We start from the raw sequence: 19401 nt of genomic DNA on the forward strand, positions 1-19401 counted from the left end.
TAAACTTCAATAGTTCTTCTTCTTCAATGGCACTAACGTTCCTAGAGGAACTTCGCCGTCTCAACGTAGTATTACTTGCGTCATTTTTATTAGTACTTAGTTGAGATTTCTATGCCAAATAACACGCCTTGAATGCATTCTGAGTGGCAAGCTCTAGAATACGCGTGATCACAGTGCAAGTCGGAGGAGATTTATTTGACGAAAAATTCCCCCGACCAGAACGGGAATCGAACCCGAACACCCGGCATGTTAGTTATGACGCTAACCACTCGGCCACGGGAGCACAAAACTTCAATAGTTCTGGTAATGATTAACTCTAAATAAAAAGAACACGCCTTGTCGGTTTTCAACCGGATAGTTTTCATGATCCGCATATAATTATGAAATGATAATTTTATCAATATACTTAAATACCATTTCATTCAAAAACCATTATGCTGCACCGTGTTTATTTTAAAATTATATTTAATGTGATTTTTGAAATTATGACACCAAAATATTTTTTATTATAAATGTCTGTTCATTCTAACTACAAGAAATAAATATTCGTTCGATTAATCGAATACTGAAAGACAATTGTTCGAGTGAATCGAATATTGGCCCCACGATTAATCGATAATCAAATAAACGAAAAATTAGTCATCTCTAACAACAGCAACATCTCTACTTCACTAAACAAATTTAAACAACCGTCGCGATTGTCAAAAATGATTGGAAATGTCTGATCACTCACATTTCTACTACCATCATACGCCACAACCACCGCTCTCGTAACGTAAAGTTGTAAACAGAGCGATCGGCAGTGAGAGGCATTGGAACCAACCGTCATTTGGTTAGGTGTCAGAAACAAAAGAGTGAGTATCACTACTGAATTTTTGGATCTCACGTGCCGTGAGAGGAATTGAGTGACTATGGTCAGCTTTTTTGTGACATTGACGGTGATGGATTGCAGCTCTGGATGAGAACCACTTCTACATGCTATTCATGCTAAAAGTGAAATAGGGAAACAAAAACCGAAAATCGAACATGATTCCGCGTGTGGCTGTAATTTTTGCGGCTTCGATATTAAGCATTTTGAGTGGTTTAATTGCAAAATTGAATTCGCTGATGGTTTTATTTCAGTTTGTGAGTTGACAGAGAAGCGATATTATGTATGTATACGGAAAAGTGAATTCATTCGTGAGTGGTAAATTTAAATTATTGAAATAATTACACTAGTTGGGTTAAAGTGGACAGTCACATCCATAAGCACATCAAATGCATGATGGAAAGTGAAGGGAAGGAAGGAAGGTATTGAATTAGAGAGACTTTAAACTCTGAGAGTTCATTCGTCTCTTAAGTGAAGGGAAGGATATTCAACTCTTTTTTATATTGCTTTCTCTTTTTGTTCTATTTCAGTTACTGAACACACAAACACTGAGAGAGAGCGAAATTTTTCCTCTCGCGAGCGATAAACTGCCACGCTTCGTAAATTACTAACCTGTCCCTATTCCCCCCACTACATGTCCATTATACCCGCATCGACAAAAATTTAATTGGCTTGTTTTTTTGGCTTATTTTAATTTCAGTAAAAAACATGGAAAAACACATTTTTATGAAACATTTGGCCAACTATTTCGAAAAACCAGTATATTGAACTGTAAGAAACTGCTTTTAAGTTTTGGAAAACATGAGTTTCCAAAGATATAATTGAAGTTATTCTTAACATGTTCGTCTTACCCCCATTTCCCCTACATTCTATCAAATATAACGCTTGCATCAAAAAAATTGACAAACCTTACCAATTTTTCATGCGTTTACCGTAACACCTGGTGAAAAGACGGAAGGGACGTTTTGGGAAAACAGAAACATCATTTTTGAAGGCAGACAAACATCTATTTAACTTTATATTTGTTCAACAATCTTTCACCAACCTCTACCGCGTAAAAAAAACTGCGTTAATCGGAAAATCCGCGTAAAAAACCGCATTCATTGAAAAATCCGAGTAAAAAAAACGCGTTAATTGGAAAATCGGCGTAAACAAACCTCGTAAAAAATCCGCGCAAAAAAAAATGCGTAAAAAAACCTGGGTGTATTTGTATCACATCGCAGGTAAGGCTTAGCCAACATCGGGAATACAAGCCGCAGATTTTCTGGATAAACTTCAGCTCTGAAAAATAAAGGTAAGCGATGAGCTGGTAACGAGTTTCGATACGATTTTCCGTGTAATATCACCATAGTCGAAAATCTAAGTGCATAAGTATAACCAACTTTAGTTCAACAAGAGACATCTCTTGCTAAATCTGTCTGAATGGTATCATATGCCTGTTTCTATCCATCATTTATTGGTACACAGTTTGAATGTGTTAGAAGTATTTGATCTGCCTACTGCTAAAGGAAGTCTAGAAGTCTGATCCTGATCAGAGAAGGAAGGTTGAAGCTACCATTAAGGCTTCATAAATTTACAGAATTAAATACTACTTTTATGAGCTTGTTCCCTAGTTCTAAATGACGATTACCCAAATGTACATGATAAGGATTTCGTTGACAAAGTTCTATGATTCTATTCAATGAAAATTAATAGTTTAGAATATAACTGCAGTAATTGAGGAAATATATCAAATCTAAGTATTTTCATTAAATAACACTGTCAACTATTAACCCTATTAACTAATAACAACATTAACTCAGGAGTTCACCTACATTAATAAAAAATGGGGAGTAGTTTAGTAAACAAGGTAGCAAATTTTTTGAAGAAATCAATGAGAAGTTAGTTTTATTTGGGCTGGACTGAACTAACCGATGAGATGCAATTTGAATTTCATATATTCTTTAGATAGTTGTCAATACAATCGAGAGACCCACAACGACAACGAAACATTGTTTCATCGGAAACTATTCTGTCTTGAAAGTTGAATGAAAATCGTTTATTTTACCACATCAAAATTTTTATTTCATCCAAAATATCCCGAGAGAGGACGGATTCCATTGACTCTCCAAATTTTGCGGTATCAATAAGAAAAACGCCATAATTTTCATTATATGACAATATAATATTTTCCGGATTCCACGCAAGAAAAAACAACTTATTTTGTTTTCGAGCCAAAAAAATGGGCAATGAGAGTTGATTACACAGCCCTTATGAAATAAATCGCAAAAAACCTCGTGAACGATCAACTCATATCCTCGAAGTGTAACACTAAATACTAAAATAATTTTTCGCAAGAGAAGAAAGGTGTGGGTCATACAATTGAACCGATGAAACATGACAAAAAAATCTGCTTTAGCCCTCGCAAAACATTCACTCTCACAGATGCGATTCACGCCCCCAAATCTGTCTGGAAACATAATTTATCACCTTCAAGCGCTTTTTAGCGTGAGAAAGCAGATTATTGTTGGCGCGCGTGCTGTGAATATTTTTTTCCCCGGTGTTGTTTTTGACACCTTTGTTAATGTTGTACATCGATCCCAAACCTTGAACAAGTCGTGGAATCGTTCCATCCCGTAATGTTGTGCTTCAAAGTTTCGGTAGTCGATGCTGCTTCATGAGCTTCAGCATCATTTTGTTCGTTGAAAGTTTGTTAGAAATGTAAAAAGTTTTCCGTTTCGAAAATAGAATGTAATCAGCGACATGTTTCGAATACGGAAATGAACCATCCATCCACTGAGATTTGAGATGGTCGATAGCCATTTTCCGCTGCACATCCAATAGTTTTACCGGCTCAGTTAAGGTAAAGTAATACAACTGCCTCGGGATTGGCATACATATCAGATTGAGTGATCGGGAAACTACTTTACGTCAGTCCCCATCTCTAGCCGACAATCATTTGTAACGAGCCGAAACAACAATGTTTCGTACCTTGGCAAAACTTAGTGTTTTGAGGAGTTATCCGGATTTTTATTACCAAGATTGATTTTTTCGACATAGGATTACGTATATTGAGAAATACGATTTGACAAGCTAACAAGATTTTCGCATCAATCGATTTAGACACTCCCTAACAATCTAGTTCAAAATAAAGAACTATTTTAAAACGGCAACAAGTTATAGAACAAAAATCCGAATAAGGTATTTTACCTTATTCGGATGTTGCTAACTATGCTGAAGAAAGCCTTTTTTATTTAGTTTTATAACAACTTATAATAAATACATTTATGAAGTGAAAATATATTTGGAAGAATCATTCCTCGCTCTGCCTTTCATACGGGTAGATGAATCTCGTGTCCGAGGGTAGGCCAACCACCATCGAAACCGCCTACCATTAAAAACAAATTTTCACCAGCGCATTGTGTTGCTTTCGTTATGCTTTCGCCTCAACAACATGTATTCATCTTCGCACACACATGTCACACACATGGCGAAGGAACACATACTGGGGCAAAATGAAATTTTATCCTCACCAAGGATAAGATCAAGATACACCCATTAAGCTAAGCGTCCATCATCGTGCGGTCGTCGTAGAGGCGAAACCGGATAGTCACACAAAACGACCTCAACAATCGACCGGGAGGGTATTTGGAGGGGTGCTTCAGGTGCGTGATTATGTGAACGATCCAATGAGAAGGAAATTAAAACCATGGTGGGACGAAGGTGTAATGGGGTGTGCTTTGCGGTTTTGCATATGGGATGGATGAACTGTTTGTCTCAATTTTTCAGATTCACTCGAGACGGAAATTCACTGTCAGCGATCAATTATTCATTAGCTAGTGCTTCCATGGTTGTTTTCTCGAAATCTAATAATAAACAATCAGATATCATTCATTTCGCGATGGGTTGTCTTTCATGGAACGTCTCAGACACAACATATTGACTGCAAACGCTCAGACAGCAGAACGCTATCACATGTAGAGACGAGCACAACATAAATCATCAGCGGGTAATTATCCCTCGATGAATATACTCAGCAAGTACTTCCCGTCCTTCAAAATGTATATAATTGTTGCTCTTCGCCAAATGTATGATATTAATGATTTGTGTGTGCAATTAGCAAGTTTGCATTATTAAATTATGTACCTCGTGTAAGTCATCAATCATCGATTGTGTCATATCGGTGTCGTGCAGAGCATCATCTATCTCTTCTAATATTCCCAGCACTTCCTTCGTTTTCGTCGCGTACACGTTTCCTATTTCCGGCTGTTGATGCTTCAGGCTCTCGCGCGACATGTTGGCAACGTTAACGTCTTGTGTCAATATGCTCTGCTCGTTGGCACACAGAAGCCAGTTCTGCTCACGTTCGTTATATAGTCGGATGCCATGGCACCAGATGTGCAAATATTTCCTCAAATCCGCAGGATCAAACGCATTCGGTAAGCCGTTGCACCGCATGTACTGTTGCCACTGAAATAATTACGTATTAGGGGATTGTGGGGATCGTTTGAAGCTGGCGATTACTTCTCCAATAACACACGTTCATCTTGAGTAGTCCATTCTTAAGGATTGATAAACCAAAACAAAACTTCGAAAGTAAATAACAAGCGTCGTTATATTTCGTTGAAGCAAACAAGGTACTTTGATAATAAGGGATGAAATGCCCCAGTCGCTCGTACTTTATAAATGAAACCTTAAGTATCGTTAAGGTCCCCTTCAGATTATTTCATGTTCGGGAAACACACACCAAATGAAAATAACGACATCAGATTCTTGTTTTGCACAAATTTCTTGCGCGGGTGTTTGTTTTGCATGGCTTCTCGGAATAACACGGTTTTCCCCGGAATGTATGCAAAGTGGGTACACGATTTCGCTTTCCACGGTACATATCCTCCGTGCAAAATGTGAATCGGGTGTACTAGAATTTTACACTATTTCAACCACAATATCAGCTTTTTACCGATAGAATTAAGGTGCAGGTAGAGACATATTTTTCTTTGGAAAATCAAAATTAAGTTTGTTAATTTATGACAAGTCACCTATTTGTTTTAGTTGTTGGTTGAGTTCTAGTTGTTCTAGCTTACAATATTTATTAATATTACTAGCTGACCCGACGAACTTCGTCCCGCCCAAAATAGATTTTTTGATTTGAATACTTTCAAACATCCACGTTTTCTTACTAAGTGAACGTTAGTGAGTCCAATCACTGAACTCTTCATTGATTGATTACCCTTTGACCCTTTACAGTTTCCTTTTACTATAAATTGTCTAATACTTATACAAAAATTCGTCCTCATAATATAAAAACTATTTTCAGACACAATTCTCGTTCAAGATTCTTCAAGCATTTGGAAATAATATGTTTCTCCGTTGCATGGAATACATGTTTGATACAGAGAATATTACAAAATAAAGACAGCTCAAATTGGACCATTCCTTCCTCGGGTTTAGGACACACCAACACATTTGGCCTTCCATTTTTGTTTATATTCCATTTCAATTTTTAGAAGACATAGGAATGCGTTATTCCGTCTGAAAATCCTTTTCCACTTTCGAACAAAAATCAATTTCGTTTGCGCCAACATCAAATGGACTAACAACACTTAGCTAATTGTAGAACATATAGAAATTCAATTTTCCGAATTTTCTCTCCGCTATATTGGTCTACGGGAAGAGAAGAATACAATGAAATAAAGATGACTCAAATTGAACCATTCCTTCCTCGGGTTTTGCGCTTACCAACACATTTGGGCTTCCATTTTTATTTATAGAATATAAGATATGGAAATGCGTTATTTCGCCTGAAAATCCATTTCCACTTACGAACAAAGATCAATTTCGATAGCGCAAATATCGAATGGACTAACAGCGCTTATTATCATGTAATTCTCGAACATGTGGGAATTCAATTTTCTGAATTTTCCGACCTTCCTTCAGGATTTCCCGAAAATTTTCCGGTTTTTCTCTTCACTATATTGATCTACGGGAAGAGACGAATACAACAAAATAAAGAAGGCTTAAATCGGACCATCCCTTCTTCGGGTTTTCCGCTTACCAACATATTTTGCCTTACATTTTTATTTATATAGACTAGCTGACCAGGCGGACCTCATCCTGCCCAAAATTATTTTTCGGATATGAATTCTTTCGAATATTAACGTTTTCTTACCGAGCGAACGTTCGTGGGTTCAATCGCAGAACTCTCCATTGATTGATCTTTACCATTTCCATTTACTATAACTCGCCATCATAATATAAATTTATTTTCAGACACAATTTCCGTTTCTTGTTCATTTTCAAATAACATGTTTCTCCGTTACATGGAATACGTGTTTGATATAGAAAAGTGAATTTTTATTCATAATTTTTATTTTCCACCTCAGAATCCTTTTCGCTTCACACTAACGGAACACGAAGTTTAATTCCGCAAACGCGAAATCCAATTGGACTAACAGCAATGCCACTGTGGAACATATGAGAATTTTTTTTTCTCTATCTATTGACAGAGACGAATACCACAAAATAAAGACGGCCCAAATCGGACCATTCCATCTTTGAGGTTTGCGCTTAGTTGGCCTCCCATTTTATTTTATATAGATAGAAGATAGAAGATAGAAGAGTGCGTTATTTCGCATGAAAATCCATTTCCACCTTCGCACAATGATCAATTTCGTTAGCGCAAATATCGAATAGACTAAAAACGTTAATCATGATGTAATTTTAAAACATATGGAAATTCTATTTTCCGAATTTTTCGACCTTCTTTCAGAGTTTTCCGAAAATTGTTCGATTTTTCTCTCCATTATATTGATCTATGGGCAGAGACAAATACAACAAAATAAAGACGGCTCAAATCGGACCATTCCTTCTTCGGGTTTTGCGCTTAGCAACACATTTGGGCTTCCATTTTTATTTATGATGATTAAAAAAGGCAAAACACACATCTACAGGGTGCGTGACGAATTTTTGCAGTAAATTTCAAATAGCAATTTCTCATGCTTGCGGAACAAGATTCAGATGTATATGGCAGCACTGGATAGCTAATTCTGTTATACTTATGACAGACATACAGCTGTACTAGCGTTGTACTTCGAAAATTGTATGTCTGTCACCATGTACAGCGCTAGAACCATGCAAGGCGCCTCCATATATACCAGGTGAAACAATCATATGAAATGCACTTTCAGCCATATTGGTTTACAAACAGCATCAGAACGCTGCCGGCGGCTCTCTACAAAAAGCTACGACGCTCTTTCGAACGATGCCTACTATGTTCGACTTTCGCGAATTTATGTGAAAAAGAAGGGATGATTTTGTAGAATTTCATTCTCATTTCCACTACTCTCGCATGTGAATATGCAATAATGGCGTATCCTAGCAATAACAAAACAAACAACCCCCGCTCCACAAACCGTAATCCCCTTCTGTTTGAAATGATGATGTTGCTTCACCTGTTATACATTGATATAAGCGCCTTAGAACCATGCAAGCAACTCGGTACAATCGCTGTACCTGTACCGACCTATTTTACCGCTGTACATGGCTATAGTTGTACTGCGCGCAGCGCCATAGACGGTTAGTGGTGGGTAGCATGAACAAACCGAATCAAAACACTTGGTATACATTCTTTTCATTGACTTTCTCTTGAGTTAATAACTCAGATTGGAAACATATTTGTTGTGTTTGATAGTTTAGACGCTAAATAAAAAGCTTTTTCCATTGAAATATTGGTGAAAATACATTGCAAATTTCTGATTGTCAGTTTGACATGTGGTACAGTGTTCAACCAAAGTATGTCTGTCATGGTACGAGAGTACCTGCACAACGCTGTACTCTTATACCAGGGACAGACATACAGCTGTACTAGCGTTGTACGTGTACAGCGTTGTACAGGTACCATCGTAGCATGACAGACATACTTTGGTTGTACATTGCACCGCATGTCAAACTGACAATCAAAAATTCGACCAATTTTCACCACATGTTTCAATGAAAAAGTTTTTTATTTAGCGTCTGAAACATCAAACACAACAAACAAGTTTCCAATCTGAGTTATTAACTCAAGAGAAAGTCAATGAAAAGAATATTTACCAAGTGTTTTGATTCAGTTTGTTCATGCTACCCACCACTAACCATTTGTGGCGCTGCGCACAGTACAACTGTAGCCATGTACAGCGGTAAAATAGGTCGGTACAGGTACAGCGATTGTACCGAGTTGCTTGCATGGTTCTAGCGCTGTACATGGTGACAGACATACAATTTTCGAAGTACAACGGTAGTACAGCTGTACGTCTGTCATAAATATTACAGCGCAAGTGCAGCTGTATGTCTGTCCCTGGTATTAGGTGTCAGATGTAGACAAACAGTGTTGAGTAAACGTAAAGATGTCGAAACAAGAGAGTAATCGGTCAGCCGTCGTTTTATTGCGCGCCGGAGCAAGCGTAAAGGTTATAGTTCGGTCGGTAAAAGTGTCGGAAAAAACAGGGTATTATATAAAGAAGGCTTGGTAAAGTGAAAACTTATCATACACACCTACCCAGAAGAATTTCAAGTGCCGTTTCAATATCGTTGAACGTAGCACGTAGATTAAAAAAGGGGGAAAAATAAACAAAATGAATCTAGCGAGGTCAATGAGGTCAATGAGGTCCATGGTTCGGGAAATCGGGTGTGTAATGGACAAAATCCTTGGCCATAAGTTGTATGCGCTACGTAGAGGTCAATTCATGAACGCTGCGACCAAACCACGGCGATTGGAGAAAGCTAAAAAACGTCGACCCATGTAATGATTCTAGGCGTAGTCCCCAGCGAGTAATGCCCTCGTTTTTCTTCGATCACGGACTAAAAGTAACAGCCGATGTTTTGTGGGATGTTGTTGTGCCGTGAATGAAGAAGGTTGCTGCTGGCCGTAATTTCGTCTTCTAGCAAGCATCTGCTCATAATGACAAGAAACACACAGAAATGGCTTGCTGAATTCTGGAGTTTTGGTAGAAGGAAATTTGGCCCCCAGTAGTCCCGATATCAATCCTTTGAATTATTTCATGTGAGGCGTCGTGGAGCGGGATATCAATAGAACGCCTCACGCCCCACTTAGCTCGTTCAAAGCTAAGGTCATGGAAGTGATGACATCTATGAAACGAAACATTGTAAAACATACATGTGGCAGTTTCCGGAAGCGTCTATCAACAGTCATCGAAAAGAGAGGCGTTTTTTCGAACAATTTCCATATCTTATAATAGAAAATATACTACAAAACATTTATCACATATATGACTAACTGGCGTTAGTTTTCTATACATGTCGTATACTGCAAAAATTCGTCATACACCCTTTATATAAAAAGAAAAAGGTAGATTGGGTACTAAGAATAGTTAGGATCTGGGACACAGAACAGCTACCGGGAGAGTGATAAGCTGGATTGCCGGAACTACCGTGCAATCACGATCCTGAATGGTGCCTACAAAATTTTGTCTCAGATCCCTTTTCACCGTCTATCGCCAATATCGAAAAAAAAATGTGGGAAGTTATCAAGCCGGACTCATGCCCCGTTGCACTACGACGGACCAGATTTTTACACTGCGGCAGATTCTCCAAAAGTGCCACGAGTATCAGGGGTCTACACACCACATCTTCGTCGATTTCTAGGCCGCATATGATACAATCGACCGATGACAGCTATGGAGAATCATGGACGAACACGGCTTTCCCCGAAAGCCGACAAGACTAATTCAGGTAACGATGAACGGTGCGCGGTGCAGTGGGCGGATCTCAGTTGATCTGTAGGAATCATTTGAGACTCACAGGAGACTTCGACAAGACGATGCATTCTCCTGTCTGCTCTTCCACGTGTCGCTGGAAGGTGTTGTGCGGAGAGCAGGGTTCAACATGCGGGGCACGATTTTCAACAAGTCTAATCAATTGATCTGCTTCGCCGACGACGTGGACATAATCGGAAGAACACATGCGACGGTAGCCGACTTGTAAACCCGACTGAAACACGAAGCAGGGCTGACTGGCCTTGGCGTCAATGCATTTAAGATTAACCGTTTCTCTACTAGCGTCGTCTATAGGCGACATCCGCGCAAATCCCATGCCAGAACAAAAACTCGATCGCCTCTAGCTGAGATTTCGCGTACTAGTATGCGTGAGGGTGCCATTTCGAACCTCCTAATCGGCAGTCAGTTTAGTTCTTTCATTTCAAATTTTCTACATTACCAATGTACTCAATATTATGATGTCCTAGGTGTTAGGAAGGTGATGATGTGTTAGGAAGTATCCCGTGTCGGGCACACGTACAGAGCATCAAAGACTGCGACATACCAATTATGAGAACACTTGTAATACTAACCTCGAGTCAACCGCGTGTAATCGGTAACATATTACTAACATAGTCTAAGCAAACATTGTCAAAATATTGAACTCCCGGCCCCGTTAGGCTGACGCCATATGAGCCTTGATAAAATATATATTTTGGAAAAAAAAAATTATGATGTCCTTTTACATATATTGTATTTTTTTTAAATAAACATACTAGATAAAGACTTGCATTGAGAACGATATGATTGGACAAAAATCATTCATATAAAATATTTATCAACGTTAAAGGGTTAAACGTACAGCTCTCGTCGAAACTTGAAGAATAATAGAGTCCCCGTCTTCCAAGTCATCTCCTTTCCTTTAATTCTGTCAACTGATAACGTTTTGTCAATTACTCTCTTGAACTTAAAGCCTGTCCACGTTAAATTTCGGACACTTTTCTTTCAGTGTAGTTTATGAAATATTTCAATAATCAATGAAATATTTCACTTACATGACAGCTGAAACCCTCCTCTTTATTTCGATATCCAACATGTTTACAATCTTCTTCAGTTTGGTAAAATGTCATCGAATCAAGTGGAAGTACGCAAACGCATTTTGCGCAAACGGCAGCAAAATCCAACACTGTCGGTACGCGATCTCGCCAAAAAGCTAAAACTGCCAAAGAGTACCGTGTTTAGTGTGTACAAATCGTGCGCTTAACTGTGGATCGTAAAGTTGGAAGCGGAGCAAATCGAAAAGTATGCTCCCGACAGATGGACCGAAAGGTGGTTGCCATTATTGAGAAACACATCCCAACGTTTCAGTTAGAAATGTGGCTCGAGAGGTTGGTAAATCGAAATCATATATACAAAAAGTGAAGCAGAGGCATGGACTGAAGGCGTACAAAGTGAAAAAGTTGCCCAATCGTGACGATAAGCAAAATTTCACTGCAAAAAGCCGTGCTAAGGTGCTCTACACCCAGTTTTTGCAAAAATGTTCATGCACCATAATGGACGATGAAACTTATGTTCTTGAAGACTTCAAACAGCTTCCGGGTCTCGCTTTTTATACTGCAATACGAAGGAATGTCGTAGCCGAGTGTTTCCGGACCAATAAGCAGTCTAAATTCCCCAAAAAGTACTTGGTTTGGCGGGCCATATGCAGTTGTGGCCGAAAATCCAAATCTTTCGTCTCTACCGGCACTATCAACAAAGATGTCTACGGGAAGGAATGTCTCCAGAAGCGGTTGCTACCATTCATAAGAAGCCACGACTCTCCAGCGTTGTTTTGGCCAGATTTGGCCTCTTGTCCCTATGCACAATTCATCCTGGAATGGTATAATGCACATGAGATCAAATATGCCAAAAATAGCAAATCCACCGAACTGTCCAGAACTTCGCCCAGTGGAAAAGTACTGGGCTCTGATTAAGCGAAAACTATACGAAACTAAAAAGAAAGCGAATGGCATTAATGATTTCAAGAGGAATGGAAAAGCGCCGCCGCCAGCATATCTGAGGATACTGTACGGAACCTAATGGCAGAAGTTCCCAAGAAAGTTCGTGAATTTTACAGACAACGTAATTAACATCGAAGTAAGCTTCCCTTGTTTTAGATATAAGTCTATTTTACTGAAATAAACAATCGGTTTTGTTGAATTACGTAAATTTTTGTTTTAGTGGCATCATCTTGGTGTCCGAAATTTAACGTGGACAGGCTTTATCTTGCCGACGTCAACGATACCGTTGATGGTGTATGTGAATGTAGCCATATGATTTTCATGGAAAATATTTGATTTTACGGTTCCTTTACGTTGACTGACTGGTGACATTACGTTGTATATGCATTCATACGTAATACCATGCATATCACGTAAAACATGTAAGAACAAATAAGAAAAGCAGACTATGGAGGCTTAAACCTCAATTTATGCAAACATGTTGTATGCTGCTTCCAACAGCGTAAGCAACGAGTAAAATTTGAAAAACATACCTACTTTATTCGGTCAAATGTTCACTAGTTTTACTATCTTCACTATCTTCTTTATGTTTTGAATGATTCCCAATTTACAAAATTGATGAATAAATTTCCATTAAATAGTATATAGTTTAGGACAAGTGTGTAATACGCACCCCCTAAGCGAGAATGGATTTATCTTGGCCGTGCTCTTGAAAATTAAGGTTAACCCTCAGTCATTTGTAATCGTTCTGTATTTTAGATACTGAATAACAAAAGTGCTACGAATTTTATTTTGTAAGGCGTCCAAATTCTATATTTTCCAATTATTAATGTGAAGACATGTTTTCGTTTTGAAGACATTTAATTTTGGGAAAATGTACTGAGGTCATTTCAAAGTATGTGAAAACAATTGTTTGCGTGATTTGTCGAACATGATTTAGATCGTGATTGCTCATTTTTGTTCATTATGATTACATATGAAGACATTCATTCGTGTCATGCAGATATATCTGGAAAAATCATCTGGCATCCCTCACATACAAGCTATTTCTCTTGTGGGAATGTAATCCGTCCGAAAGCGAGCAAATTGCCCCGATCGAGGGTATGCCGTACTGCCTGATGGTAAGCTGATGCGGAAAGTATCAAATTGAGAAGAAAATGAATCTTTTTTTTATCTGTATTATAGTGACTTTCAACTCATTTGGCTGGTTCGTCACTTTTACTTTCATTTTTGGAAGAATGTCGGGAGTGAGAATTGAACTCGTGACCTTTAGAAGAAAATGAATCCTTTCTTATCGTTTTCTTCATCTGAAATATCCACTGGGAACTCGACTCAATAAATATGACTCACAGTTATCGCCTCTGAATCGGTTTCAAGCTACAAAAACCGTATAGAAATAATGTAGAAAATTACATCGAAAATCGCTTCTAAATTTCTTATTTTTTGAAGCACGTTACAAATGTAAAACTTTCATGGTAGGATTCTATCATTGACTAGCACGATCGCCTATGAAAATTGCATTTCTATACTGGTTTACCAGAAAATCAGGCGGATCAAATTGCCCGGCAGGCGCGTTTTAGATACGTCTCCTTTATAACATATTTCTAAATAATGGTTTAGCATAATACGCATTCTAAATCCCTTAATTCTCCGTTACATGGCTACATGGCGCATTCGTAAAACGTAAAAATCAAAAACGTAGTCCTAAGTCAAATTTGATAATGCAGAGGACATGATGACCGAACAGAACGCTGAAATTTTTCTGCCTCACAAATCGATTCAAACCTTTCACATGATTGTTTAGATAGCATGTTCTTGGAAAACCTTATTTTCTTCTGAGGGCATGTCCATAAAACATGTCATAATTGATGTGACGAGGCATGGGATCACGAGTTTGACAAGCGAACCTGCTGACAAGCATGGAAGCGGTGTAGGCGTATTTAACAAGACGAAGAATTGGAAATATCACCTCAAATATTATCCTATTACTAGCTGACCCGGCAAACGGTTCGGCCATACATATTATTTCCAGTGAATGTTTTGAGTATTGACTAAACATAATACTTATGACAGACATACAGCTGTACTTGCGTTGTACTTCGAAAATTGTATGTCTGTCACCATGTACAGCGCTAGAACCATGCAAGCAACTCGGTACAATCGCTGTACCTGTACCGACCTATTTTACCGCTGTACATGGCTACAGTTGTACTGTGCGCAGCGCCATAGACGGTTAGTGGTGGGTAGCATGAACAAAACGAATCAAAACATTTGGTATACATTCTTTTCATTAGCTTTCTCTTGAGTTAATAACTCAGATTGGAAACATATTTGTTGTGTTCGATAGTTTAGACGCTAAATAAAAACCTTTTTCATTGAAATATTGGTGAAAATACAATGCAATAAATTCAAACTTCTGATTGTCAGTCTGACATGCGGTACAATGTACAACCAAAGTATGTGTGTCATGCTATCGTGGTACCTGTACAACGCTGTACACGTACAGCGCTAGTACAGTTGTATGTCTGTCCATGGTATAACTGTTGTACTGTAAGTGTGTTTGAATGTTTGATCGATCTATCAAACCGAATGTAATCGATAAAAAAGAAACGAATATAATATGTAGACCTTATTTTCATTTGAAATTTTTGTTTTAAAAACGTATTTATTCCACTCGAAAATCCATTACCATTTTGGCTTCCCAGAAATGGAAGACGTTGAATTGCGTGGCAAGGCTGCCACATTTACACAACTCGGCTGGACTTAAGTCGAACAGATTCGGAATGCCAAATTACATTTACTCGGGTAATTCTGACTCGATCAGATTTCAGAGTACGGCCGAATAGTTGATCAGTATGCACATCTAAATTATACTTTCGATTTCATCAGAGCGTATTTCGTGGACCAACAAAACTAAACATAAGGTTAATGATCTTGGTTTGTCCAATTTGGGGTGTTTTTACGCAACTAGTAAATGCAAATCGATTTTTCTTCATGAAAATCACACATAATCGATAGGAGTTTGGGTTTGTTGAAAAGCCCCAAGTCTCTAGTTGCTAATACTACCATAAGGTGTTGAAATTATTCAAATTTTTATGTTTTTTAACGATTTTCCTTAAAGAAGAATTATAATCATGGTTTGACCACCTCTGATCATGGTTTGCCCAAAAAAATGATCATGGTTTGTCCGGTTTTAGCAATCTCCATTTTTGAATGAAAACATTCGAATTCACAATTATATGTTGCATTTATCATTGCTTGAGTTTACTGTCATCATATTGATTCATTCATAATTTAGGCTTTCTTCAGAATATTGCCTTTTCTTGGGCATTTTAGAAGTGTTCACCTCAACACAATCAACACAGAAAAACCATACTTCTGCTATGCGCGAAGCACACCATAAACAAACATAAACAAACTGCAGCGCGCCAAGCGGTTGCCATAGAAATCATGTGGACAAAACAACATTATTGAATTGGACAACTCATGATCAGAATTGAGCTCATCAAAATGCGTTAATTTAATGGTTTAGCTATGTAAATCCGATACAAATGGTGAGCAAGCATGATGTTTACAATATTTATAAGTGTTGTAATCCAGAAAAGGTCTGAATACGTGCCAAATAATCATCTGGTAATCGATTAAAAGTTAGCTCGAATGAGGGGCGCATTGACACAAATAGAAGGTGTATTTTATAATCCTTTAAAACATGTGATTTCCTAAAAATATACTATCAAACTACTATAAATCATGTAAAAGGCATTTTCATTTATATGTTTCGAAACATTCGAAGGCCTTATTTGACACGGGAGCGCTGAATTAGAGCATTCAAAAAAGTGGGCAAACCATGATCATATTTTCGACTGGACAAACCAAGATCATTTACCCTATGTGTATGAGGTAATCCTCGCTTCTTCCATTCAACCGAATACATCCAGTAATATGTGGAACCGAATCCGACCGGATTGAATTTTTGTTTGAACACACGCTCTGTAATGTCATGGCAATGCCTTACGTTTTGGCTTGGCAGTAGCACCTTGATCAAAAAGTTCTCGTAATTTATCCAGGAAATTAAAAATGGAAGATTATACATTACATCGATATTGTCTCCTTCAAAGTACTCCCCATCGACTGCAACGAACTTATGCCACTGTTTATCGTAAGAGTTATTTGGAAAATCTAAATCTTTCTTTCGATGTCAAACGACTTAAACATGCATGAAACGTCGAGATCTTGTCTGCCGTTCTACGCATAGTTGTCCCATGTTCCAAAATCAGCAACTGAGAAAAAGTTTCTATCATATTTGCCTACCAGAAGCTTTAGGCATTTCAGTTTAGCAATACACTGGGGTTTTCATAAGCAGAAAACCATTGTTTAATGAAATCTGAACAGATCCCCTCACTTTGTTCAATCAATCTTGGTTACGGGCATAAAAATTCATGGTGGGACAGTTATGCATAGAATATCAACATGGAACAATTGAGCTTGATGTTGTTTTTTTAATAGCTAGGAACAAACTATAACTTTTTTTTTGAGTTTTTCCGGAAGATTAGGCATGAGAACATCGTTTTATGGAGAAAAGTGAAAATTGTCAAAAAGTAACATGGGACAACTATGCGTAGAACGGCAGTGGTGTTATTTCGAGAGAAAAAAATTTGGCTTAAAATCGAACTTTTGGGACTTAGCCTGAGTGACAAAAAAAATCCAAACTTTGGGTACCGAAAAGTATGCATATCGCACTGGTGTGATCGATGTGCAGTATCACCCTGATGTCGTCTAAGAAGAGTGATCTGAAGAAATGGGAACACCGGGAAGTGACGACCAGTTGGTTGGCTGTACAACTTAACTAGTCAAAAAAAATTATCACGCCGAGTACTAGAATTACTCAACAATTGCTGAGTCTTCATAAGAAAGACTTCAGCACATTCACTGGTCTCATAACAGGACACTGTCCGAGTGAATACCATCTCAAAAGCATAGATTTAGTACAAGATGATATTTGTCGCTTTTGTAATGCCGAAAGCGAAACCTCGGAACATTTACTCTGCAATTGCGGAGCTCTAACAAGACGAAGACTTCATCACCTTGATGAGGCTATTCTGGAACCCGAGGAGGTTTGGTTTGTGCCGCCGATCAGGATTATAAACTACATCAGACAGATTATTCCTGATTGGCACCTATCTCGCTGTAGCTTCCAGTCTACTTCTTCATCAATAAGCAGTAGATAAGCTTGACGCGTGGTAGACTAAATGGGGTAAACCACAATAATTAAAAATAATGGACACAGTGGATCATACCCAACAAGGGAAAAACAATCCATTCAACCAAAAATGTGCTTCAACACTAAAAATAATTTTTCGATAAAATAAAAAAAAACACAATTTTAACACATCATCGATTTTGATAATAAAATTCAATGATCTATAATTTTTGTTCACTTGTCAACCTTTGCATAATTAAATGGTAATAAACATTACACATCTTTAATTTTGACAGATGACACTGGCACTCAACTGGCATAAATTTTATAGATAGGAAAAAAATATTGTTTCATGAAGTAGTAATTTTACAACCCAGTAAGCGGTATGGTAAACGATAAAAGCTGATTAAGATATTGATAAGGTAATCTTATCATTCAGTAACAGGATCGATCCGTTTCATTCAGCTTAGTGTTCAATGTGAAATAGTCTAAATGGGACTCGAGATAGGTGAACTTGGGAATCGCTCTCAACGAAACTTCACGGCTCGATAAGAGATTGATTAATTAGCAAACAAAACCAATTTTGCCGAGACTAATAAGATGTGTGTGTTTATTACGTGGCGATGCATCGGAACCTACTTCACGATCCTTCTTTCTGTTGGCCAGCAAGTGCCTCGCTTCGTCTTTAATTAGTGCGAAATAGTTGTAGCTGTCCTCTAGCTGGACCTTCCGCAGCTTGTTTGCCACAATTTCCTGAACCTGTTTCCGTTCGGCTTCCTCCTTCTCACGTACTTTGCGCATTTTCTCCTCCTCGACTCTCCGCTGTCGCTCCCGTTCCAGCTCCATACGTTGATGTTCGGCCTGCTCAGCCTCCAACCGAGCTCGCTCCTTTTTGGACATTTTCTTCTTGGGACTCTGGGCAAACAATTAAATGCACAAGGCAAATGTAGAGAAAATAGTGCACTGTAAACTTCACTTGTTTTTCGGCGATAATTTAACTCTAAATACTGCCTTCGGCACGGGTTGGTTTAAGTTTGGCAGAATCAAACTAAAAATCGATATCAACTACTACCATTTTCAAGAACAGTTGAATCAAGACTAAACGGCGGTCTCCAGCGCTCCAGTTTCACATGCACCGAATCAGTCACACAGCAAATTAGCCACTTTTATTTATGTATATTCGACATGAGATACTAATTTTCATATATCCTAAAACTAAAGGCACAACCAAAACTTCACCACATAAAAAATCACATTATTAACTTTTGCGAGGGGTGTAGAGCAACTGGCAAGCGTTGTTATAAACACCGCCATAACAACGGCGCGAGGAACAGTTCGGGTGTCCTTTTTTTGCGAAACGGCGCCAACAATGTGTCACATGTTGTTGCATTGTAGTGATTCCTGTCGGCGAGATTTGCTCCAGGCACGGGCAGAATTGTTTCGGTAAACAACAGAAGCGGGGACAGATTTTATCTTAACGTCTGCACGAACAAAAGCAAAAGATGAAAGATAAATAAGCAATGCTTAAATTACGGAAGGTTGACGAAAAAAATAAGACATGGTAGGTAAATTTATTGAAATTTATATTTTACAGTGTCTTGC

General features: G+C 38.2%; 1 protein-coding gene across 2 annotated transcripts in view; it reads right to left on the bottom strand.

Moving 5' to 3' along the window:
- The window catches only part of LOC129776196 (dynein axonemal intermediate chain 7), a 34765-nt gene extending 15704 nt beyond the window's left edge, over nt 1-19061 (bottom strand). The window contains exons 1-3 of one of the 2 annotated variants that reach the window (XM_055781694.1): nt 18872-19061; nt 18439-18714; nt 4994-5317 (exon numbers count right to left, since the gene is read on the bottom strand). In XM_055781694.1, coding sequence (XP_055637669.1) covers nt 4994-5317; nt 18439-18714; nt 18872-18874 — 603 coding nt within the window. In that variant the 5' untranslated portion in view covers nt 18875-19061. Of the gene's footprint in view, nt 1-4993; nt 5318-18438; nt 18807-18871 lie in introns of both variants that reach the window. The other variant, XM_055781695.1, reaches the window with a different exon arrangement.
- Between the last annotated feature and the right edge of the window lie 340 nt (nt 19062-19401).

The sequence above is a fragment of the Toxorhynchites rutilus genome, chromosome 3, assembly GCF_029784135.1.
Source record: "Toxorhynchites rutilus septentrionalis strain SRP chromosome 3, ASM2978413v1, whole genome shotgun sequence".
Classification (NCBI taxonomy): Eukaryota; Metazoa; Arthropoda; class Insecta; order Diptera; family Culicidae; genus Toxorhynchites; species Toxorhynchites rutilus.